The 25,760-nt window shown below is 41.0% G+C and overlaps 1 protein-coding gene across 1 annotated transcript in view; it reads right to left on the bottom strand.

Annotated features, from left to right (window-relative positions):
- LOC138095922 (hydrocephalus-inducing protein homolog) overlaps window positions 1-25,760 on the bottom strand; it is a 152,891-nt gene that overhangs the window by 6,368 nt on the left and 120,763 nt on the right. The window contains exons 14-17 of the mRNA XM_068991891.1: window positions 23,960-24,060; window positions 21,809-21,944; window positions 12,538-12,702; window positions 11,031-11,183 (exon numbers count right to left, since the gene is read on the bottom strand). Of these exons, the coding sequence (XP_068847992.1) occupies window positions 11,031-11,183; window positions 12,538-12,702; window positions 21,809-21,944; window positions 23,960-24,060 (555 nt within the window). The remainder of the gene's footprint in view (window positions 1-11,030; window positions 11,184-12,537; window positions 12,703-21,808; window positions 21,945-23,959; window positions 24,061-25,760) is intronic.

Raw genomic sequence — 25,760 nt, 5'->3', positions numbered from 1 at the left:
CTGAAATACAATTGCTAATAAGTTAGATGTTTAATTGCTTCATCTCCTATAGAACAATAAAAAGACAACATTTGATGTAATCTTTCACATTTCTAGAGGTCTTTCAGAATTTTAATGTCCAGATTGACTTTGAAAGACACACAGTAATCTGTTTAGGTGATTATTTTAGATAAAGTAATGTCAACTGCTATAAGGGAAAGACCCTTGATACTCAATGGCTTTTAAAAAAAGCCATTTATTTTATTATTATTCCTGTTCACATGCATTCCAGTTGCTGGCAGGAGTGAGGATGGGTTTCTGTTCCATTCAGGCATTCAAGAGCCCCAGCTAAATAGACAATGTCATGTTTAATTCACGGCTTCTTTGGCAGTCTGGACACTGACTGACATCTGCCCAGCCAATAAGAAACAAAGAGAATGGAGGGTCATAGGCCAAGATTTTATGTACCAAGCCTCGAAGTGGCACAGATCACTTCTGCTCACTTCCACTGGCCAGAGCTCTGTCATGCAGCCACACTTAATTCCAGAGGAGGCTGGGAAATGTCACCTGCTCTGGCTCAAGAGAAAAGGAGGACAGGCATAGTGAACTATAAGCCACTGTCTGCTACAGCGACCTTGTGGGTTCAGCCTACTGTCATATTCTTAGGTCTTCCCCAACTGCCTTAGATCGTAGATTTTGGAAGGTGAAGAGTTCACTCCACCAGAACACAGAAGTAGAAGCATCACATTTCAACTTCTCTGGGAATTTCATGCCTGGAGTTCATATCTATCTGCTGTTAGGACAAATGCAGGAGCAGCTAGGAGATAAAATAAAAAATGTTCTAGGCAGGATCGTCTCACTCTGATGGCCCTTCTCCCCAAATATGTGGCCTTTGAGCACTCTGTTTAGTTTGAGGCTTAGCTTACAATTAAAACATAAATCAATGCCATTTTTGTTCTTCTTTTATAAAAAAAAAAAAAACAAATGCCTTTCAGAAGAGGGCATTGTGAATGTCAGCTTTCGTGTTCTAACCATTTCTTTTCCTCCCCTACCTAGTAACACAGGTCAACCCTCTGTCCACAGTAAAGAGAGGGTGTCACCAGCATGAGCGCTGTTTCAAGTCAGGGGACATTAATTTTAGATGGATGGGTACCATTTCTATTCTGATTCCTGCTGACACAGGTTGGCTGCTCTGGAAAGAAGACCTGACGTTGCTCTCCAGGGCTGAAGTGGTGAGTTTTCTTTTTGATGAAGCTTATTAATCAATGTTTGGCATAAAACCAGGCAGCAAAGTACATCCTAGAATCCAAGAACAAGTCACAATAAAATGCCTGCTGCTAAGGTATTGGACTGTCCTTATCAAAAGTCAGCCTCTAAACCATGCTCATCTTGTGTCTCTTTGGTATTTGGCTCTTAGGGGTGTCCTTTGCTTTTAGGGAGGACTTGGTCTATGTGACATTTTCTGTTATTAGATGGCAAATCTCACTAAAGAGGGAACCGATGAGTGATAATCTTGGCTATGGAGGACACTCTGTAACCCTTTTAAAGGTTCCAATGGTTACAAAGGAGGGTTCTAAAGGAAGAGAGACAATTGTGGTTTGAGTCCCAGGTCTGCCACTTGCCAGCTCTCACACATTGGGCACATCTCTTCACTGTGTCCAGCCTCAGTTATCCCACCTGTAGCTCATGATACTGATGACAACTTCTGCACAGAGTTGATGATTAAATGAGGTGACGCACATACAACTCAGAACATTGTCTCACACATAGTAAACCCCTGTAAGTAACAGCTACTGTCATCATTTTACCAGGAGCTGAAATGCTCCACATGACATATAATTATGGGCTCAGTAGTATTTCCCATGACATGTATTACCAAACTCATAAAACAAGGATAGATGCTAAGAAGCATTTAACACACAATACTCTTGTCAGAAGAGAAGCATCTCATAAGGGTTCACAGTAGGTGGACATCTAAGATGGCCCCAAGATCTCCATCTGCTGGTGTCCAGTTATCTTCTCCTAGTTATTCAATCAAACACCAATCTTGGCGCTACTGTGAAAGGTCCTGAGTCACTTGATGTTAAGGAGGAGAGATTACCCTGTTGGGCCTGACTTAATCAGGAGAGCCCTTAGAAGGGATGGGGTCTTCCTAATGAGGAGATTCTAAGCAGGAGAGGGTCTGTAGGGGCCTCAACAGCTGACAGTGGTCCTTGACTGATAGCCAGCAAGAAAATGGGGCCTCAGTCATTCAACTGCAAGAAAAGAAACTCTGCCAAATCTGAGGGGGCCCAGAATGGATCTTTCCCTCGTCAAACCTCCTGAAGTGAAGGCAGATCAGCCAGCAACTCCATCTCAGCCTTCTGAGATCCTAGGAGGAGGATCCAGCCAAGTCATGCCTGGATTTCTGACCCATGGAAACTGAGGTAATACATCTGTGTTGTATTAAGCCACTAAGTCTGTAGTAATTATTTACTTAGCAATAGAAAACTAATACAGAGTTTCAAATATTTGTTCCTAAGATGATTAAATAAAAAAAAAAAAAGCTTTCCTAAGGCTTCTACCAAAATTTCAGCAATAGTTGCCTCTGTTTCTTCCATGAATTGGGGCTAAAATGCTTCAGTCATTACAGTAGCTCATGGTTGGTATCATATATGCATATGATTGTGCAGAACACAAAAAGTTGTGATCTTTTACATTTCAGAATTCCAGGCCCACTGGTGAGGAGTGTTAATCCCTGCTCCCTGAGGTTACACATAACTAAGGCTAACATTTGCTTTTTATTTGACAACAGGGCATTAGCACACTTCTTAGCCAACACTCGGGTCCCAAGGTAAAGCAGCCAGTGCTTTTATAAGTTACCCTATCGTGTATTTAATATTTTCCACAAAAGACAGAAGTGTTTGCACATGTCGTTTTATCAATAAATGAATGCGCATACACTCAGGCAGACCTTCTATCCTGCAGAGCTAATGACTAGGAAGCTTGAAGTAAACAGCACTGTGCACTTGTCTCCAGAATGACTCGCTTGCCAGTTGAAACCTGCAGGAATTTCCTTCCACGGGATGACAGGACACAAATAACAACGAGAACCAAAGTGCAGAGTGAGGGATTTCTTTGGATTTATACCATTATCTCAGCAGATGATCAATTCTTTGTGGAACAAAACAATGAACAGTCACCGAGGCCTTTCTCTTTTTTTGTCCTCTAAATGGTATCTCTAGCCATATGGTACTCTGCCCTGAAGTGAGTCACTTTGCTGCTTAAAATAATTAACTGAACGTTAGGAAATGAAATACAAAAGAAATGATGACAGAGTTTTATAAGAGAGGCACAGAGGGTCATGATTAAAAAAGAGGGCTTTACAGTCACATGGAGACCGATAGGTCAACTGCAGACTCTGCCAGTTTGTAGCCAGGAGACTCCGTACTAATTTTTAATAAAATGGATGCAGGCACTTTGTCTATCACAGAATAAATACTCAGTAACTTGTGGTTATTAGAAGGTTATCATTCAAAATTTCATGTCCAGTCCTCCTTCCTGTTTGTGCCCCCCCCCCCCACCCCCCCATCTAACTTGTTGACAGGACTCTCTTTCACAGACCTGATCCTACTGGAGATTCTGGATGGCTCTCCAACGTCTGGACTAGTAGTGCTTTTTCCCCACTTTGGGAAAACTAGGCTTCCCTGGTGGCTCAGATGGTAAAGCGTCTGCCTACAATGCAGGAGACCAGGGTTCAATCCCTGGGTTAGGAAGCTCTCCTGGAGAAGGAAATGACAACCCACTCCAGTACTCTTGCCTGGAAAATCCCATGGATGGAGGAGCCAGGTAGGCTACAGTCCATGGGGTCACAAAGAGTTGGACACAACTGAGTGACTTCACTTTCACTTTGGGAAAACTATGGAATCTCTTCAAAGAAAAATGTGTGCATGCACACACACACCTCCCACATACAAACATACTCTAAATACATATCCCAAACTTTACATATAATTTCCAGGGCTCAAGGGCCTCCAAACATGGTGGATATTTGTCATCTTTCCTGTTTGAAACAAAGGCACTGTGTGCTAAGTCGCTTCAGTCATGTTTGATTCTTTGCAACCCTATGGACTGCAGCCCACCAGGCTCCTCTGTCCATGGGATTCTCCAGGCAAGAACACTGGAGTGGGTTGCCATTCCCTCCTCCAGGGGATCTTCCTGACCCAGGGATTGAACTCAGATCTCCTGTATTTGCAGGCCATCTCAGCCACCAGGGAAGTCCAATTTGTTTGAAACAAACGCAGCCTGCAATCAAGACTGGCACATCAGAGAGGAGCCTCTGGTATGGAGGATCTGTTTCAAATTCTTTGTTAAGGAGCACTTTTGTAGGCTTACTTCCCAGGTGCTGTCAGTTTTCAACAGGCATCCTTGGCCTCAGCCACACTGGATCTCCCCAGAGGTGCTGCACACCATCACTGCATTTAACTGTGCTGCTCTTTGGAAATGTACACCCCATTTCCCTGTCCTCCTCCTCCTTATCCCTCAACTCTCCACTCGAATGTGCCCATCTATAAACATTTTTAATTTTGTGGGAGAATTAGCTACTTCTTACAGGCTTCCCTGATAGCTCAGTTGGTAAAACATCTGCCTGCAATGCAGGAGATCCTGGTTCGGGAAGATCCACTGGAGAAGGGAAAGGCTACCCACTTCAGTATTCTTGCCTGGAGAATACAGTCCATGGGGTCGCAAAGAGTTGAACACAACTGAGTGACTTTCACTTTACTCACTCACTAGCCACATCTTACGCTGTGCTTATATATATCATTGCACACTGTAATACTGTGTTGTTTTTGTAGTCATTTCTTTTTTTGAGATTGCAAATTCTTTGAAGAAAGAGATCATTCTTATGATCTTATGAACTAAGAGATCATTTTTATGTCTCTCCCCTCAGTGAGCACAATTAGTCCCAGGCAAGGGGAAGTACTAAGAAATACTTGTTAGCCAATAAGTACATGAAAAATGTTCAGTATCACCAGTAAGCCAAAGAAACACAAATTTAACTAGCAATATGTTTTTTTTTTTTTTTCTCATCTACCAGATTTAGCAAACAAAATGACAGCAAGGGTCTGGGACAGGGTAATCTTCTTCAACGCTGAGGGAGGTAGGATATAAACTGGTACAAATTTTCTAGGAGATAATTTCAAAAGACTTACCAAGACTTAGTTACATTTATGTCATTTGACCCAGCAATTGCATTTCTAGGAATTTAGTCGAAGGAAACAGTTAAAGATGGGAACGGCAATTAGGATGTGAACACTGATTACAGTGGTGAAAAGCTGGAAACCACCTATTGGTAGGCGATTAGCCAAGTCAACTGTGGTGAAGCCAAATGATGCAATAAAGTCAGTCACTGTAAATGATCTGTGTAGGAATATTCCTTAATAATTCATGTCAGAAACTGACTATACCACACTGTTGGATGAAAATAGCTGGTAATGAAATAGTATTGATGGTGGGGGATAGGAATACACAGACAGACACACATAGTACAGTTTTGGAAGATGTACACCAAAATTTGGTGGTTATTGATAGGGTGGCATATGAGTGACTTTTCTTTTATTAACTTCTGTTTGTTCTATAAGGATGCTAATTTGTGTAACAGGGAAGACACACTTTCGTGTCTTGAATAAATTACTCATCCTAAAAGGATATGATCACCCTTCTCTTTCAGTTCAGTTCAGTTCAGTCGCTCAGTTGTGTCCGACTCTTTGCAACCCCATGAATCGCAGCACGCCAGGCCTCCCTGTCCACCACCAACTCCCGGAGTTCACTCAGACTCACGTCCATCGAGTCAGTGATGCCATCCAGCCATCTCATCCTCTGTCATCCCCTTCTCCTGCCCCCAATCCCTCCCAGCATCAGGGTCTTTTCTAATGAGTCAACTCTTCGCATGAGGTGGCCAAAGTACTGGAGCTTCAGCTTTAGAGCCCATTTAATTTTAACTCTGCTTATTCTTCTTAGTTTCATTCCCAGTTTCTTTCTTTCTTAGAAGCTTTTTCTTGAAAAAATAAATAATGCATATCCCAGTGTTGAATTCAAATGGATTCTAACGAGTCTTTCTCTCTCATGCACAGGACCACTAGTTACCATTCCCAGAGGCACCCATTGTTTCCAGTTTTCTGCCTGTCTTTTCAGAGAAACTTTATAAACAAAACTAAAAAATATACATATTTATATTTTTTTTACATACTTTTTCTCGCATAAATGGTAGCATACTTCTACGTACTGTCTTGCAGCATGATTTAAATTTTTTAATCTTATTTTTATGAGATATATGCATTACACAATTTACAGAGTTAAATGGTTCTAGAAAAGGCATTTTTGTGAAAAACAGAAGTCTCTTGCACTCACCGTCCCACCCCTATCAATCCCACTGTTGCTCATTAATGAGGGCAACCACTGTCTGTTTTCAGCATTTTCTTTTGCTGTTCACCTTCTCATCTATAATCTACTGTTACTTCTTGCCTTGGCAGTTTGAGCCTTATTCATTTGCTTCTGTGGAAGGTAATGACAGCTTTTTTTCCTTTCCCCCTCTCTCTGAGTTTATCTGTTTACCAACTCTTCTACATTTTCATTTCGGGTAGTTCCTTCTGAACTTTCACTTCCACGGTTCTCGATTCATCTGTATGTAATGTGCAGTTAAACTCATCTACTGAGTTCCAGTGGTCATGTATGGATGTGAGAGTTGGACTGTGAAGAAAGCTGAGTGCTGAAGAATTGATGCTTTTGAACTGTGGTGTTGGAGAAGACTCTTGAGAGTCCCTTGGACTGCAAGGAGATCCAACCAGTCCATTCTGAAGGAGATCAGCCCTGGGATTTCTTTGGAAGGAATGATGCTAAAGCTGAAACTCCAGTACTTTGGCAACCTCATGCGAAGAGTTGACTCATTGGAAAAGACTCTGATGCTGGGAGGGATTGGAGGCAGGAGGAGAAGGGGATGACAGAGGATGAGATGGCTGGATGGCATCACCAACTTGATGGACATGAGTTTGAGTGAACTCCGGGAGATGGTGATGGACAGGGAGGCCTGGCATGCTGCGATTCATGCGGTCACAAAGAGTCGGACATGACTGAGCAACTGAACTGAACTGAACTGAGTTCCTAATTTCAATTGCATTTTTCAGGTTTTCAATTCCCATTTGTTCTCTTTTTCACTTTCTAGATCTCTACCAAAATTCTAAATTGTGCCTTTTATCTCCTTGAGTATATTAAGCACATTGTAGTTTTATGTTAATTTGTATCCTATGCTTGGTAATTTTAAAATTAACTGTTTGACATTGTATATGAAAACTGTAGAGATATTTTGAGGCTTAGAATCATGTTGTTGTCTTCTGGTGTGAACATATATTTGCTTCTAGGAAAGATGTGGAGGGAACTAGGAATCCTGGAACTCCTTCATCCAGGCAGAGATTATGAGGTCTGCATTAGGTCACTTTTGTTTCCAGAATATAGCTTTTCCTAGTCGGAACCAAAAGTCTGAGAGTTTTACCAAGTTCATTCTTCTCCAGTTTTTATCTCTCTAGCCTGTCTTGATTCCAGTGTCTATCTTCTTAGATCAACAAGTTTCCTGAAAGCTCCTTTTAGTTTTCAACCTCTTTTGGTACTATATAGAAAAAGCAGTCATAAGGCTGGGTTTAAATTTCTTAACTTCCTTTCTCTTCTGGGCTGTTGTCACTGGCATTGTTGCTCCATCATTCCCTTAAACTTGTGATTTTTCATATCGTGCCCAGATTTTCTCCCTGTTCTTAGAGAGAAGGAGTTTAGAATCATAGATTGATTGAAAGGGCTTGGTCACTGAGATGCTGAGAGTTCCTATTGGTCAAGCAACTGTCCTACTTCTTAATTTGCCCCTTTGCAGGGAGTAGAGGGTAGGGGGAAGTCTGTGAGAATTTTAAGGCCAGCAGAGTTTGACTATATGAGGGAAGCCGGTTTCTGTAACTTACATAGCTCTTACGATTACACAGCTCTTAAGATTACCAAGAATCTTTTAAGGCTACAAGGAGGTACCTTTCTACAGGGACAGTAATGTTCTTTCTGAAAATCACTGCTTTCTCAAGACTCAGTCAAAGGTGTTCAATCAAACACAAGGCATGAAGACAGTTAAATAAGAGGAACTAGGACTGCTCTGAGCACACAGACATGATTTACATGGTGCCAGGAAGCATCTGCACAAATACAGGAATAAATAAACTCCGAGAATCAGAAAGCTAATGAACCTAAAATTTCTAAAGTAAGTTATCTGCTCATAAATCTCTTTTCTTTGGTGTAGAAGAACACATATGGATTCATCAATAAAAATGTTTTATATTTTATAAGCCGGCTTCACTGTCAAAAATTACAGAAACAAATGAAGTGTAGGGAAAAAGGCAGTAATAGTGCTCCCATCTGATAGAGCACTATACTGTGTGGATCAGTTAACTTTGAAATCTTAAGGCCTCTCTGAGTATGCCTTATTTCTTTTTCTTTCTTACCTAAGAAATATTAAAAAATCTTAAAATATAGTGTCAAAAAAATAAAAAGTCTTTCCATAAGCCATTTCACCTAGATCTTTTTGTCTGTCAACATTAATAATCAAAACTACCATTTATTGAATGCTGATGTTTATTTTTCACCAGGCTCTTTCTGTAATTATCATGTTTAATATTATAGATGCCATTATTAGTTCCACTGAAAGAGAAGGAACCAAAGCCTCAGAAAGATTAAACAATGTGCCCAGAATTAGCACACGCAGAGTTAGGGCTTGATTCCAGATGTGTCTGACTAGAACCCATACTGTTGATAGTACAGAATATTACTGCAGCTCTCAGATACTCAACCACTGTTTGCTAAGTGACTACTATATGTAACACAACTGTGCAAGGGGTATGACCATGCCCACCCTCAGATAAATGTTGCCCTTCTTTCCCAGGCTCATTTCAATTTAATATCCTAACATCCCAGAGGAGGATTTTTTTCCTTCCAAAGCATGAAACAATGCTGCATACAATTTCATCACAACCAACATTTTAAAAAATATCCCAAATGCCATTCTACAGAGAGCTCTACCATGTTACAGATGCCTCTCCAGTCTCTTTCCTTTCACTTGTGACAGAGAAGATAAAATGGCACTGAGGAAGAATATGACTTGCTCCCCAATCAACTTCATCTGATCTTTATGTATGTGTGTCAGGATTTCATACCATTAATAAACCTTTACACCATGCTCCTTAATGCATCTGTCTTTTCTCATTACATAAAAGTGTGTTTCATTTTGTACTAGCTTATTATTGAGGATGACTGTCTACTGTCAGGGCACAAACAGGCAGAATAAATTCTTTAGTTTATAATGACAATGACAGGGGTCCCTTAAGAGTAACATGAGTTGGCGACTTAGTCAATGTAGACTGCTATAACAGAATACTATACTGGGTGGTTTGCAAACAACAGAAATTTATTTCTCACTGTTCTGGTTGGTAGTCTGAGATTAGAGTGTCAATATAGTCAGGTTCTGGTGTGAGGTCTCTTCCAGGTTGTAGATAGCCATTTTTTTCTTTGTATCCTTAAGTGATGGAGAGGGCGAGAGAGCTCTCTGGGGTCTCTTTTGTGAGGGCACTAATCTCATTCATGACGACTCTATCCTCATGACCTATTTACCTCCCCAAAACTTCACCTCCTAATACCATCACACTGAGGGTTAGGATTTCAATACATGAATTGGTGGTGCTGGGGGTGGGGGGTGGTACAGGACACAAACACTTAGTCCACTGCAGTTCTGCTGATGGTGATGCTGGTGATGGGGAAGAAGTGATAGATTTGTATGGAGGAGGGAAAGTAGAACTTGAAATAAAAAAGCCACATTTGGTCCATATGAAGGAAATTTTGCCTTAATCTCCCTCTGTGGTGACAAGTATTAAGCGTATGCCTGAATAATAACTAATTAGCAAAAACAACTGGCTAAAGCTAATTAAGAGCTGGAATAGGCAGAATGAAGATGGAAAGGCTTATAAAGCATGCAGGAAACCAATATATTTTTCTTTTATTTTCTGGCTAGTTCTTTCATGACAAAGAAATCAAGCCTCCTTTCATTCTGGCTTGAGCTTATACTTGAACTAATCATATTTAATCAGTAGAGCTGTCACTCTATATTCAGGGAAGGTGCTGACCCATCGTGTAATCAACAGCTTTCCTTCTCTTAGAGTAGTTTATAATCAGTGTGATCTACTGGAATCTGTCTTATGAGTTTCACATTTAGTTATGCCAAAGTAAAGAAAGTCTCAAGTGAGGGTCGGCATGAGGGGCTTACAGTTGTCTGCCAAGTACAAACCTTTGCTTCTGGAGGTCTCTTGACATCACTGCCATTGGTATCCTCTTGTGACTGAAAGAGTCACTTGGTAAGGCTTAGGAAGAGCATGGTCCATTTTGGAATGGCTATGACTTTTACATGGTAAGAGACAAGATGCCCATCTTGATAAATTAGGATGTTATTCTCTTATTCCTTATTCCTATGAGTTTAGTCTATAGATTTTGTTCACAGTTAAGGCTAAGACGTAAGAACTCTGCTCTCTCATAAAGATACATTTTAGTGGTCTTTTGTCGGTGCTCACTGGTAACATATAAAACATTATAAAAAATAGTTAAGAGGTTTGACTATAAATCAATGAGTTTAAATGTTAAAACATGTCTTTTACTTTAATACAAAGAAAATAGATGATACTTTGAAAAAATGAAAAGCCAGGCATAGTTGTCTCCATGTCTTAGCAATTGTCAATAATGCTGCTATAAACATAGGAGTGAGTGTGTCTTTTTTAATTAGTGTTTTTGGTTTGTTTTTTTTTTAAGAGACATACCCAGGAATGGGTTATAATAAAGAGGAACTAGAGATGAGAATAACACAGTTTAATGCAATTGAACTCTGCAATTAAATCTCTGCTTCTGTAGATAATTTTCAAAGACATGTTGCTGAAATAAGGCCACTGCCTCCAAGATACAGCAAAGCTGTGTTTTCGCCATGTGACAGCGCACAATCTACTCACCATGTGTGCCTTGAATAATGCAGGGATGAAGGACTGGTTAGACAAGTTGAGAACCCTGAGGGAGTCCTTCAGGACGTAGATATTGCCAAAGTCAACTTGACTGGGATGTACATAGATAACTGGGCCTTCTCCGATGCTCTTTAAGTGACATACCTGCAGTCCATGCAAGAGAAAGAATACAGGAATGGCTGAAATGGTGGGCCTTTAAAATCAAATTGAAACGGAACTTTCTAAGCATCCCTTTATAAAAAGCAGGGACATAAAAGGTTGCTATTAGAATTGACAGTCCTTCTCCCTGATATTCTGTAGTGAAGGGTCACAGGGATGGCCCCTCTGATCAGACCTGAGAATCTAGCATGGAATTCCTCCCTTAAATTAAAGCTTTGCTTCCCTGGGTCAGCCCAGAGCCGTGCACTGATGGGAAACCAGAATAACAGTTCGGTATGTGCCACCAGAACTCCAGTCTCAGGAGCACTGAGGGGTTAAGGACCAGCACTTCAGGGCTGGATGTGGCTGTTTGCTGTACTAGCAATACGACAGGGGCACCCACCATGCAAAGCTGTGCAGGCTGGGGACTGAAATTCGCCTTGCTCTCCCTCCTTTCCACTATGCTCTCGGCCAGGCACTCTGTCTGCCCAAGGAAGGGGGTCTTTTTCTTTCATAAAATGTTTCCTGCTCAGCAAGGTACATCTGTGCTGCATCTGTGCAGGGCAGGCGTGTAGGCTAGCAGGTTACCTGGACTGTGGCACCTTTCAGCTGGCCTGCCTTAATGACGCTGCTTTATGTCAGATGGCTTATCTACATGATCTTATATGGAAGAGATAAAAGCAAAACCCTAGTTTATTATACTCTCTGAGCAATCAGAATCACTTCAAACAAATGCATGTTGACACCACCCAGCTTCCAAGTAAATCCGATGTCTAGAAATTAATAGCCTATTGGGTAACTTCCTTCAAGATTCGTCCTTTGATTCAGCTCAAGCAGCAGAGAGCTTTCTATGTCTCCCTTTTCTCAGGCTTGGAGTAATTAAGGTTAATCGGTGATATAAGTCCAAGAATATAATAGGATATGCTATAGCATATAGTTGTGTATACATATCCAATAATCTACAGGAAAAGACCTGGTGAGCGGTGAAGGAAATCAATCTCAGAGACCACATGTAGCAAGCTAGGGATACCCAGCTTTGTAGTAGGAATAATTGAGAAGGGGTGTGCTGGTCCTCTGTCCTCAGAGATTCTGGTTTCATGGGTCTGGAAAGAGGTCAGGTGTGTCTGTTTGTGTGAGGAAAAATCAATTGCTATAAAGCACCATTTTCAGAGATATCCACAAAACAGATTCCTGAAGTACCAGCCCTGGTATTTTACCACTGCAGAGAGAAAATGGAAGACTCTAGAAGACCAACAACTAGAGGATATGCAAATATGGTGAGTACCTTACAGGCAAAGGTTAGAATGTCCCCACAAGAAGTACGGCGCTTAGAACTGCAATTCTGAAAACAGGCACTCACCATCGGGGGATCCTGGCTCCCAAAGGTTGAGATGTAAACTGTGGACCTGTATTCCCCAGGGACTTGGGTCTCCAGGGTCAGAGGTATGTGAACTGTGCTGTGCGGGGGGATGATCCCACAGGGCGTGGGACTAGAGAGCAGCACAGCGGGCACATCCTGATATACCTGGTGGGGGAGAGAAGCCAGAAGGATAAGCAAGCCTCCGGTTCAGTATGAAGCCAGTAGCACGTTACATTATTTTGAAACAAGCATTGTCCTGAATCCACAGAGGATTTTATAATGTACTGTTGTTAGGGCAAGTAAATGGGGATGACCACCTCAATTCACCCAAAAGGAACTCTGGCTAAGAGAGGTGCACAAGCCCCAAATCCAAAGTGTGTGACCCAGAAAACTGCAGAACCATCCACAAAGTGAGTTGGCTCAGGACAACGGCTTCCCATGGCCAAATTCCTTGAACAGGGCTTTTGCACCTTCATGCTTTAATCCCTGTCCACTTCACCCCTGTACACTACATCAGTAGAGGCCACTGGCATTTCCTGAACACATGGTACTGCTTTCACCTCCAACCCTTTGCACTTATGGTTACTCTTTCTGCAATGCCTATACCCCCTGACCTGCCCCTCACTCATCCTAAAACCCCAAGGGGTGTCTGGGCCCTAAAGTCCAGGCACTTCCTTTGTTCTCAGGGAGCATCCCTCAGTCCCTTCCCTCAGCCTGCACTATCAACATGTCCATCTTCTCCAAGGGCTATAAATATCTTTAGGGCATGACCTGGGCCTCTCTCCTCAATACCTGCCCACTTTCTGGCCCAAAACACATGCTCAGAATATGTTTTTTAAATGGAAAAACAGGTAGGTGAATGAATGAACGTTGTCCATTGTTTACTAGTGTGTGTTCCTAAGAACCCTGTTCTGCAGCACATTACTAAGTTTTTATGTAACACAAATAAAACTTTAAAAATCCCATTGCTGGGAGCCCACACCCAAGCCACTGCCTGGGGTGCCCAGTCATCCACCTGGACACCAAAGCAGGCTGCCAAGCCACCACCGCAGTTGTTCAGGTTTGAAAGAAGCCACAACATACAGCTCTAAGCCACAGACATACGGGGGGACATTTCCTTAAACAAGAATCACCCCTGAATGAGATCAAGCCTGAGCCTTTGGAGTGGGAGCACTAACTCTAAGACCCTAGACTACCAGAGAACTAACCCTGCTGCTGCTGCTGCTGCTGCTGCTGCTAAGTCACTTCAGTCGTGTCCGACTCTGTGTGACCCCATAGATGGCAGCCCACCAGGCTCCCCCGTCCCTGGGATTCTCCAGGCAAGAACACTGGAGTGGGTTGCCATTTCCTTCTCCAATGCATGAAAGTGAAAAGTGAAAGTGAAGTCGCTCAGTCATGTCCGACTCTTAGCAACCCCATGAACTGCAGCCCACCAGAACTAACCCTAGGAGGTATCAAATAGTGAGAATTCACACAAAGGAAACCACCTGAATACAAGACCTGGCATCATTCAACCACCAGTAGCACCCTGGGCAGGATGCCTCATCCAAACAACAAAAATACAAACCCAATCATCACCAGACAAGATTACCACCTCACTCAGCCTTGCCCATCAGAGGAAAAACAAACAAACAAAAACTCAGCACAAATCTCACCCTATAAGAAGCTTATACAAACCACTAGACCAACCTTAGGAGGGCAGAATCAAAAGGAAGAAAGAATTCAACCTTGAAGCCTAGAAAAAGGAGACCTCAAACACAATAAGTTAAAAAAAAATAATGAAAAGGCAGAGTAATACTACACAAATGAAGGAACAAACTAGAAACACAGAAGTCCAAATAAATGAAGAGGAACTAGGCAAACTACCTGAAAAAGGATTCAGAATAATGATAGTAAAGATGATCAAAAACCTTGAAAACAAAATGGAGAAAGTGCAAGAATCAATTAACAAAGACCTAGAAGAATTAAAGAATAAACATGCAGAGACAAACAACACAACTACTGAAATTAAAAATACTCTTGAAGGAATCAATAGCAGAATATCTGAAGCAGAAGAACGAATCAGTGAGCTGGAAGATAAAATGGTGGAAATAACTTCTGAAGAGCAGAATAAAGTTAAAAGAATGAAAAGAACTGAGGACAGTCTCAGAGACCTCTGAGACAATATCAAAGGCACCAACATTCAAATTACAGGGGTCCCAGAAGAAGAAGAGAATCCCAGGGACAGAAGAGCCTGGTGGGCTGCCATCTCTGGGGTTGCACAGAGTTAGACACGACTGAAGCAACTTAGCAGCAGCAGCAGAAGAAGAGAAAAAGAAAGGATATGAGAAAATTTTGAAGAGATTATAGTTGAAATTTTCCCCAACATTGAAAAGGAAATAGTCAATCAAGTCCAACAGGCACAAAGAGTCCCATACAGGATAAACCTAAGGAGAAACATGCCAAGCCACATACTAATCAAACTAACAAAGACTAAACACAAAGAAAGAATATTAAAAGCAGCAAGAGAGAAGCAACTAGTAACATACAAGAGAAACCCCATACGTTTAACAGCTGATCTCTCAGCAGAAACTCTGAAGGCCAAAAGGGAATGGCAGGATATATTTAAAGTACTCAAAGGGAAAAATCTACAACCAAGATTACTGTATCCAGGAAGGATCTCATTCAAAACTGAGGGAGAAATAAAAAGCTTTTCAGACAAGCAAAAGTTAAGAGAATTCAGTACCACCAAATCAGCTTTACAAAAAATGTTAAAGGGACTTATATAGTTAAGAAATATGAGAAGAAAAAAGATCTACAAAATCAACTGCAAACATTTAAGAAAATAGCAATAGGAATATATATATCAATAATTAATTTAACTCTAAATGGATTAAATGCTCCAACCAAAAGACACAGACTGGCTGAATGGATACAAAAACAAGACCCATATATATATGCTGTCTACAAGAAACCCACTTCAGACCTAAAGACACATATAGACTGAAAGTGAGAGGATGGAAAAATATATTCCATGCAAATGCGAAGCAAAAGAAAGCTGGAGTAGCAATCTTCATATCAGACAAAATAGACCTTAAAATAAAGAAGATTACAAGAGATAAGGAAGGACACTACATAATGATCAAAGGATCAATCCAAGAGGAAGACATAACAATTGTAAATATCTATGCACCCAACATAGGAGCATCTCAATACATAAGACAAACTCTAACAGTCATAAAAGAAGAAATTGACAGTAACACAATAATACTAGGAGACTTTAACATCCCACTCACACCAATGGACAGATCATCAAAAGAGAAAATTAATAAGGAAACACAAGGCTTAAATGATACATTAGATGAGATGGATCTCATTGATATCTTCAGGACATTTCATCCAAATGCAGAAGAATACACCTTCTTCTCAAGTGCACATGGAAAATTCTCCAGGATAGACCATATCTTGGGTCACAAATCAAACCTCAGTAAATTTAAGAAAATTGAAATCATATCAAACATCTTCTCCGACCACAACACTATGAGACTAGATATCAATTACAAGAAAAAAACTGTAAGAAACACAAACACATGGAGATTAAATAACACATTTCCAAATAACCAACAGGTTACTGGAGAAATCAAAAGGGAAATCAAAAAATTTCTAGAAACAAATGACAATGAAAACACAACTCAAAACCTATGTGATGCAGCAAAAGCAGTTCTAAGAGGGAAGTTTCTAGCCATACAATCCTACCTCAAGACACAAGAAAAACATCAAATAGACAGCCTAACTTTACACCTAAAACAACTGGAAAAATGAATTTAAAAAACCCTCACAATTAGTACAAGGAAAGAAATTATAAAGATCTGAGCAGAAATAAATGAAAAAGAAATGAAAGAAACACTAGTAAAGATTAATAAAATTAAAAGATGGTTCTTTGAGAAGATAAACAAAATTGACAAGGCTTTAGCTAGACTCATCAAGAAAAAAGACAGAAGAATCAAATCAACAAAATTAGAAATGAAAAAGGAGAGGTTACAACAGACAATGCAGAAATACAAAGGATTATAAGAGACTATTATGAACAACTATATGGCAATAAAATGGATAACCTGGAAGAAATGCAAAGATTCTTAGAAAAGTTCAAGTGTCCAAGACTGAACCAGAAAGAAATAGAAATTATGAACAACCCAATTACAAGCACTTAAATTGAAGCTGTGATCAAAAATCTCCCCCAAAACAAAGGCCCAGGACCAGATGGCTTCACAGGAGAATTCTATCAAACATATAGAGAAGACCTAATTCCTATCCTTCTAAAACTCTTTCAAAAAATTACAGAAGGAACACTTCCAAACTCATTCTACAAGGCCACCATCACCCTGATACCAAAACCAGACAAAGACAACACACAAAAAGAAAACTACAGGCCAGCATCACTGATGAACATAGATGCAAAAATCCTCAATAAAATTTTAGCAAACAGAATTCAGCAACACATCAAAAAGCTCATACACCATGATCAAGTTGGGTTTATTCCAGGAATGCAAGGATTCTTCAATATACCCAAATCAATCAATGTGATACACCATATTAAGAAATTGAAAGATAAAAACCAAATGATAAAGCTCAACATTTAGAAACCTAAGATCATGGCATCCAGTCCCATCACTTCATGGCAAATACATGGGGAAACAGTGGAAACAGTGGATGACTTTATTTTTCTGGGCTCCAAAATCACTGCAGATGGTGACTGCAGCCATGAAATTAAAAGAGTCTTACTCCTTGGAAGGAAAGTTATGACCAACCTAGACAGCATATTAAAAAGCAGACACATTAACTTTGCCAACAAAGGTCCATCTAGTCAAGGCTATGGTTTTTCCAGTGGTCATGTATGGATGTGAGAGTTGGACTGTGAAGAAAGTTGAGCACCAAAGAATTGATGCTTTTGAACTGTGGTGTTGGAGAAGACTCTTGAGAGTCCCTTGGACTGCAAGGAGATCCAATCAGTCCATCCTAAAGGAGATCGGTCCTGGGTGTTCATTGGTAGGACTGATTTTTGAAGCTAAAACTCCAATATTTTGGCCACCTGATGCAAAGAGCTGACTCATTTGAAAAGACCCTGATGCTGGGAAGATTGAGGGCAGGAGGAGAAGGGGACAACAGAGGATGAGATGGTTGGATGGCATCACCAACTCAGTGGACATGGGTTTGGGTAGACTCTGGGAGTTGGTTATGGACAGGGACGCCTGGCGTGCTGTGATTCATGGGGTCACAAAGAGTTGGTCACGACTGAGCAACAGAACTGAACTGAACTGATAATCTCAACAAATGCAGAAAAAGCCATTGACAAAATTTAGCACCATTTATGATTAAAACTCTTCAAAAAATGGGCATAGAAGGAACCTACCTCAACAAAGTAAAGGCCATATATAGGCCTACAGCAAACATTATTCTCAATAGTGAGAAACTGAAAGCATTCCCCCTAAGATCAGGAACAAGACAAGGGTGTCCACTCTCACCAGGATTATTCAACATAGTTCTGGAAGTACTAGCTACAGCAGTCAGAGAAGAAAAAGAAATAAAAGGGATCCAGATTGGAAAAGAAGAAGTAAAGCTCTCACTGTTTGCAGATGACATGATACTGTACATAGAAAACCCTAAATATAGTATCGGAAAATCACTAGAGCTAATCAGTGAATTTAGCAAAGTTTCAGGATACAAAATCAATACACAGAAATTACTTGCATTTCTATATACTAACAATAAAATATCAGAAAGAGAAATTAAGGAATCTATCCCATTCATCATTGCAACAAAAAGAATTAAATATCTAGGAATAAACTTACCTAAGGAGACAAAAGAACTGTACACAGAAAATTATAAGACACTGATGAAAGAAATCAAAGATGGAGAGATATTCCATGTTCCTGGGTAGGAAGAATCAACATTGTGAAAATGACTATACTACCAAATGCAATCTACAGATTCAATGTGATCCCTATCAAATTACTAGTGGCATTTTTCACAGAATTAGAACAAAAAATTCCACAATTCATATGAAAACACAAAAGACCCCAAATAGCCAAAGCAGTCTTCAGAAAGAAGAATGGAGCTGGAGTAATGAACCTTCCCAACTTCAGATTTTACTACAAAGCTACAGTCATCAAGACAGAATGGTACCAGCACAAAAACAGACATATAGACCAATGGAACAAGATAGAAAACCCATAAATAAACCCATGCACCTATGGGTACCTTATTTTTGACAAAGGAGGGAAGAATATACAATGGGGCAAAGACAGTCTCTTCAATAAATGGTGCTGGGAAAACTGGACAGCTATGTGTAAAAGAATGAAATTAGGACACTTCCTAAAACCACGCACAAAGATAAACTCCAAATGGATTAAAGACCTAAATGTAAGACCAGAAACTCTAAAACTCTTAGAGGAATACTAATAGGCAGAATACTTGATGACATAAATCAAAGCAAGATCCTCTATGACCCATCTCCTAGAGTAATGGAAATAAAAGCAAAAGTAAACAAGTGGGACCTGATTAAACTTAAAAGCTTTTGCACAGCAAAGGAAACTATAAGCATGGTGAAAAGACAATCCTCAGAATGGGAGTAAATAACAGCAAATGAAACAACTGACAAAAGATTAATTTCCAAAATATACAAGCAGTTCATACAACTCAATGCCAGAAAAACAAACAACTCAAACAAAAAGTGGGAAAAGACCTAAAAAGACATACAGATGGCTAACAAACACATGAAAAGATGTTCAACATCACTCAATATTAGAGAAATGCAAATCAAAACCACAATGAGATATCACCTCACACCAGTCAGAATGGCCATTATCAAAAAGTCTACAAACAATAAATATTGGAGAGGGTGTGGAGAAAAAGGAATGTTTTTGCACTGTTGGTGGGAATGTAAATTGATCCAGCCACTATGGAAAATGGTATGGAGATTCCTTAAAAAACAAGGAATAAAACCACCATATGACCCAGCAATCCCACTCCTAGGCATATACCCTGAGGAAACCAAAATTGGAAAAGACACATGTATCCCACTGTTCATTGCAGCACTATTTACAATAGCTAGAATATGAAAGCAACCTAGATGTCCATCGACAGATGAATGGATAAAGAAGCTGTGGTATATATACACAATGGAATATTATTCAGCCACAAAAAGGAACACATTTGAGTCAGTTCTGATGAGGTGGATAAACCTAGAACCTATTATACGGAGTGAAGTGAGTCAGAGAGAGAATGATAAACATTGTATTCTAATGCACATATACATAATCTAGAAAAATGGTTCTGAAGAACAGGGCAGCAGTGGAGAAACAGACATAGAGAACACACCTATGGACATGGGGAGAGGGGAGGAGAGGGTGAGATGTATGGGAAGAGTAACATGGAAACTTACATTACCATATGTAAAATAGATAGCCAACGAGAATTTGCTATATGGCTCAGGAAACTCAAACAGGGGCTCTGCATCAACCTAAAGGGGTGAGATGGGGAGGGAGATGGGAGGGAGGTTCAAGAGGGAGGGGACATATGTATACCTATGGTTGATTCATGTTGAGGTTTGACAGGAAATAACAAAATTCTGTAAAGCAATTATCCTTCAATAAAAAATTAAAAATAAACAATTCCCACAGTCAAATAGGTTTGAATAATTCAGGGAAACACTTTTCAGAGCCCTCACTTCTGGAAGGAAGGACAGATGGTGCCAGTTTCACCTGCCTGGAGCGCCCCATGGTTTTTCTGTACCTGGTCTGGTTCAACTTGACCTAATCATAACTCAACATCCTTCTGTAGCAATGATCTGCCTAGCCTTCCTGGACCCTGAGGCCAAAGGAAAATCAGTAACACTGATTCCACCTTTACCAAATGTTTTGATATCTTATTTATCGTGGACTTCTTGAGATACCTTTGATTTCTTCAAGTGCAGCATGAAAACACTGTCTATCTTGATTACTGTTTTGGTCCCCCTGAGGCTGGTGTCTCGCCCTTCCCAGCCCAGCTGTACAGTAACAGCTTCCCCATCACTCTATGTGACTCAGGCTCTGTTCTGAGCTCTGGAGGTGATCATGCGCTGTGAGTGGCCAGCCTGTTCTGCTGTTGAACACCTGAAAGCTAGAAAAGGTGTCTCCTGTCACCCCCATTCTTAGCTTCTGGTTTTTTCTCAGAGAAGCCCACAGAATAATTTGAATTCCCTTTTTTATACAGTAGTCCTTTGACTAGGGGTAGCTATTTCATTCCAGTTAATCATCTGTTCCAGGTTAGATGCTGTGCCTGCTCCTCAGATGACATGGGTTGACCTTCTGGTTACTCTGAACATGATTCTCTATTTTTCAAGCTTCCATTAAAAAAAATCCTGTCAAGAGCTGAAGACAGCACTCCAGCACTGCTTTGACAGGTGGCCCTCTCCTTCCTTCAGCTGTGGAGTACTGTGTTTCTCTGATGCAGCCTAAACCTGCCTTGGTTTTGTGGCCCTAGCACTGGTCTTTTGGAAGCCCAGTGCACTATTCATTGCACCATGGAGTCACCTCACTGGTTTCTTATTTTGTACTTGTAGCCAAATAAAACTATTTGATTTTCTGCATGAATTTTTATTAGAGTTGTACTTATAGAATTGAGTTTTAAATCCAAACACTTCCCTGGTAAACTATCTCATTAGTCACTTTCCATTTACTTGAGTCTATACAGATATTTTTGAATCATTTTTCCAAGTGTGTTTAAATGCTTAGTCTCCCACCTAGATAGGTATAATGGGATGTGGATAGATCCATTTCATAAAACATTAAGGAACAGTTCCTCCTTTCTCCTTCATATATTATCTCTAGCTTTCTGGTACAAAAAGTTCATTTATAAATACTATATTAGCATATCTTAGTGATTCTGTTCAAGTCACAGCCGTAGACATAAACGAAAACTCCCAGCTCTGCCTTATTTCCCATGCATGGTGAATTCACAGGCAATAATTTGCAGGTGCAACTTCTGCATGTTGGCCTAATTGGCCCTTTCCCCTCTTTATCAAAGGCAATTTCCCTCAGAAATTAACAACTGTTTCCACCTGCAGCTCCTCACTCATACAGGGGGCAATCCAGGTGTGGCTTTATAACCCCACCTCCAGGTTATCCCACAGTTAAAAATCAGAACTACATAGATTATGTGGTCAGGAATATGGCTCTTTCAAAGGACTTCTCTTTCTCACTGAAGGAATTCAACTGAATGAAAAGCAACCCTGAAAATGGATAGAGTAACTCGCCTGAGGCAGGACCCGGTAGCATCCTGGGAGGTTGTCGTCATTGACAAGCTGGATCGTTTTCTTATATGGATACTTCAGGAAGCAATGCCCGAAGTCCACCTCTGTATTAACCACGTGGAGGGTAGGCACAATACACCTGCTCGAGGGAAGGAGCCCATTAGAGAATTCAAAAGGATGAAGGCAGCACTTGTTTACACATGGAGGACACAGAGTCCCAAGCTAAACACATTTGTCACTGTCACACAGTAGTTTTCCTCTAATAACTACATTAATCATTTTCACGTCTTCTCTCCTGTCATCCCTCTCTCCAAGCCCCTAATAACCACTTTTTAATCAAAAAAGGGCTAGAAGCAGGACACCTTAAACACTGTCTTCTGTGGGTAATGACTAACATTTCCATTGTTTTTCATATTTGGCCTTTTCTCTGGGAAGGAGCCCCCAAAGCACAAGTTCCTTAGGATAGTGGATCTGTTTCCATGACAAACGGGCCCGTGCCACCAGCATGGGGTCCTGACTCGCTGTGACACTTTGGACCAGTCAGAGTCCCCTGAGGACCAGCAACAGCTCGCACCATCTAAATAATGGTAATAATTCTAATTTCCATGTGGAACAGCTGCCTCGAATCAGTGGGCTCAGGCAGCTGCTCGACCCAGAACTGGCACTGTGACAGTGGTGCTCAGTGTGAAGGGGGTGTTGTGGGGGAGAGGAGGGAGGCATGGAAGGCCTGTGTGTGCAGACTGGCCTATTATTAGGTGACCTGGGTTTTATTTTGCTTCTGTTAAGTCCCCTGGTCTGCCCTGCCCTGCTGCACTTTCACAACATAGTGTCATAGTGAGGAGTGCTGGCGTGTAATCAGTCAGAGCCAGGTTCAGATACTGACCTCACCAAGCGCAACCTGGAGCCAGCTACTCTCCCTTCCAGAGTCCCATTTTTGCTCATAGGTAGAAAGAAGATAATTCGAGGGACTGACATTAGCATCAGCTCTTCCTGGGGATACACAGGAAGTTGTCAGTTGACCCAGTGATTTTGGTAAAGCTTATCCTTTACTACCTGAAACATTTGGGGCTGACAGGACTCATAGCATTTGACTTGGTCACAGAGTATACATGCTAGAAAACTGAAAGCCTCCTAGAACCCATCCCCCACCTTTTTAAAATTCAGGATTTTCTACTTAGAGCGGCAGGAAAAAGGCATCGGAAAGTATCAGAATAAAAGAAAAATCAAAAAGAAATGCAAGCCTAGACAAAAGGTCAAGCTTTGGGATAGAGAAGACCAAACAAAAAAGAGTTTTTCCACTGTTCTTGAACAAATGATTAGTGAAGTCTCTGGAGGGAATATTAAGCAGATTGTGGCACGAACTTGACCTTCAAGTTATTTTAGGGCTGCCCCCTGACTTCACTCAAGCCCAAGACAGAGGAAATGGTGCTGGTTATGATGACCCCACCAACCAGCATACCTGTACCTTCTTTGAGGTGCATCTTCCTAAGATTCATGAAGGTCCTACATTCTAGGTACTGGAACACTGCCTGTTTCCTTCAGATGGTATTTTCATACACACTATCAGGCCCCAGACCTGGACACTTGTTTACTTGGCAAGAGCAAGGCCCATGATTTTATTTAGGACCATGGTCAGCATCAGTAGGTGACACACTACGCTGAGAAAGGCTGTAAATTTGGTGAAGGAGACACAGTCAACAAATGTCAGAGCCAGGATCTTAACCTGACTCCGGACGTTTTGGGGGGCCACTTGCAGCCTTCCTTTAAGTCTTACTGACAATGTCCTGGAGCAGGGCTATGAGCACCACTCTTTCTGCTGCAGAACTCTGGAGTACTATCTTTAAAGATAAAAATAAAAACCAGCAACTGCTCATCTCTTCCTGATAAAACCTTGTCAAGTATATACACGGAAAATCAGGCCCATTAAAGAGCACTATTATACTTAACACCTAACATACACATCCGTCCTCATATCTCCACCAATGGTGCGTTTTCTCATATAAAACTTGTCACTCCAATATCAGATTCTTCTTCCTTTCTCAGGAAAGGCAGTGAACTGGATGTTTGCTCCTGTGCTGCCTTCCTTCCCGAGAGCCAGCCCACTACTGGTGGCTTAGGGGAGACTGGGAAAGAGAGAGCAGGTGAGCGTGATACCTTGCTGTAATTAGGAGCGCCAGCACTTCCTCCCCGATGCCCTCCACATCTACCACCAGGGCCAGCTCGTATTTCTGCACAGTGTTGGAACATAAGGTCACCTGGAAAGAAAAAGGTAAAAAGCTGCTCTTCTAAAAGGCCAGCTCTCCCCCTGCACAGGGGAGAAGGGGGCCAGGAGAGGACCACACAGATGAGTGTAGTTTCTAAGTACTTTATTAGAGGATGTATGGCATTTAACATTTTTAGTTAAACAGGTTCCGTTTCAGGGTCAGGGCATGCTGAGTTGTTTCAAAGGCCAGGTTAGAGTCTAACAAATGGCTTTTGGTATAATAGATCTGCTGAATTCTGAGGGGGCAGTATCAAAGGAGCCACAGATCTGGTATGAGGGAAAACCAGGCCCTGAAGGACATCAACATCAAACAAACTTTAATTACTGCAATTTAAAGTGTTCCCTATGCCTCTGGGCTATATAAATTCTGAAAATTCAGTACACCAATAAAACACTACAGCTAGATTTCACTTACGGCAAAATAAATGAATATAACCAAGTCAGTGATAGAAATGGTGTGAGAAATAAACTAGTCTTTTTTTTTTAACCAAAACCTTGTCGTTCCTCCCCACCTCCTGTATTCACTATTAGAGCAGAAAATAGGAAACTCTGAAGAAAGGTTAATCCAAGGACAGTATCTGACCAATATATTTTACCCTATATTTGTATTTATTGTTGTGAAACTCGACATTTAGGCTTTTGAAGCCTTGTCACAATTTTTAATTGCTTTAAATGACTTGTATTGGAAGGGATACTTGTAAGTGTAGAAACAGCTTCTGGCATAGGTTATGGCTCTTCTATCTATAAATTATGCATCAGGTACTAATTAAAATTTTTTCAGTTGGAAAGGGAATTGTTGGATGCAAATTTGAAAACAGACAGACGTGGTTAAAGTGCAGATCAGGAGGGAAAACTGAGGCTTGGAGAAAGCTTTCTGAAATACAAAGGAAAAAAAAAGCAAAGAGGGAGTTGCTGATTTGGAAGGAAAACTTGGCAGCTTTGGAGAGAAGCAGCCACTACAGCGTCCAGATTCCTGGACTGGCTCTAACCCTGACTTTTGTCTCTGAGCTCTGGTTAGAGGAAGTAGTTCTGGCAGAAACCTGCTGGATAGATGCTGTCTTCTAGAATCTTCCTGAACTACACGGGAGAAGATCCACAAAAGGCGGGGAATGGTAGGTAATATGTAAGCTAAGCACTACTCTGTAAAAAATAAATTCATTCATTACAGCTGCACCTCTCCTTGGGCAAGTCACAATTAGCAACTGCTCTGATTTGAATGCTGATCTCCCCACCTCCCACCCCAAATGTATACGCTGAAATCCTTTCTCAACATGCTGATTATTAGGAGGTTATGAGGTCATGAGGGTGGAGCCCTCTTGAGCAGGATGAGTGCCCCTCTAAGGGACCCCAGAGAGCCCCCTCGTCCCTTCACCAGGTGAGGGTACAGGAGACATCAGCAGTGTGAAATCTGAAAAATGGCCTTCACCAGAACCCTACCATGCTGGTACTCTGACCTCAGACTTCCAGCCTCCAGATTTTAAGAATAAATTTCTGATGTTTATAAGCCACCCTGTCTCTGGTATTTTGTAATAGGAGCCCAAATGGGAAGTTACAACAATATGTGATATCAAACCTCACTGTATCCCTGAAGAAGCCCTTAGAAAAGCTGAAACCTCCTAGAATAGATTTAGGATGAATAAATTCATGGTGAGATATTATGAAGCATTTAAAGCAAATTTGGGGGGGTAAAAC

Source organism: Capricornis sumatraensis, chromosome 20, assembly GCF_032405125.1.
Source record: "Capricornis sumatraensis isolate serow.1 chromosome 20, serow.2, whole genome shotgun sequence".
NCBI classification, from domain to species: Eukaryota; Metazoa; Chordata; class Mammalia; order Artiodactyla; family Bovidae; genus Capricornis; species Capricornis sumatraensis.
The sequence above is the reverse complement of the archived record's forward strand: the minus strand, read 5'-3'. Positions and strand labels throughout refer to the sequence as shown.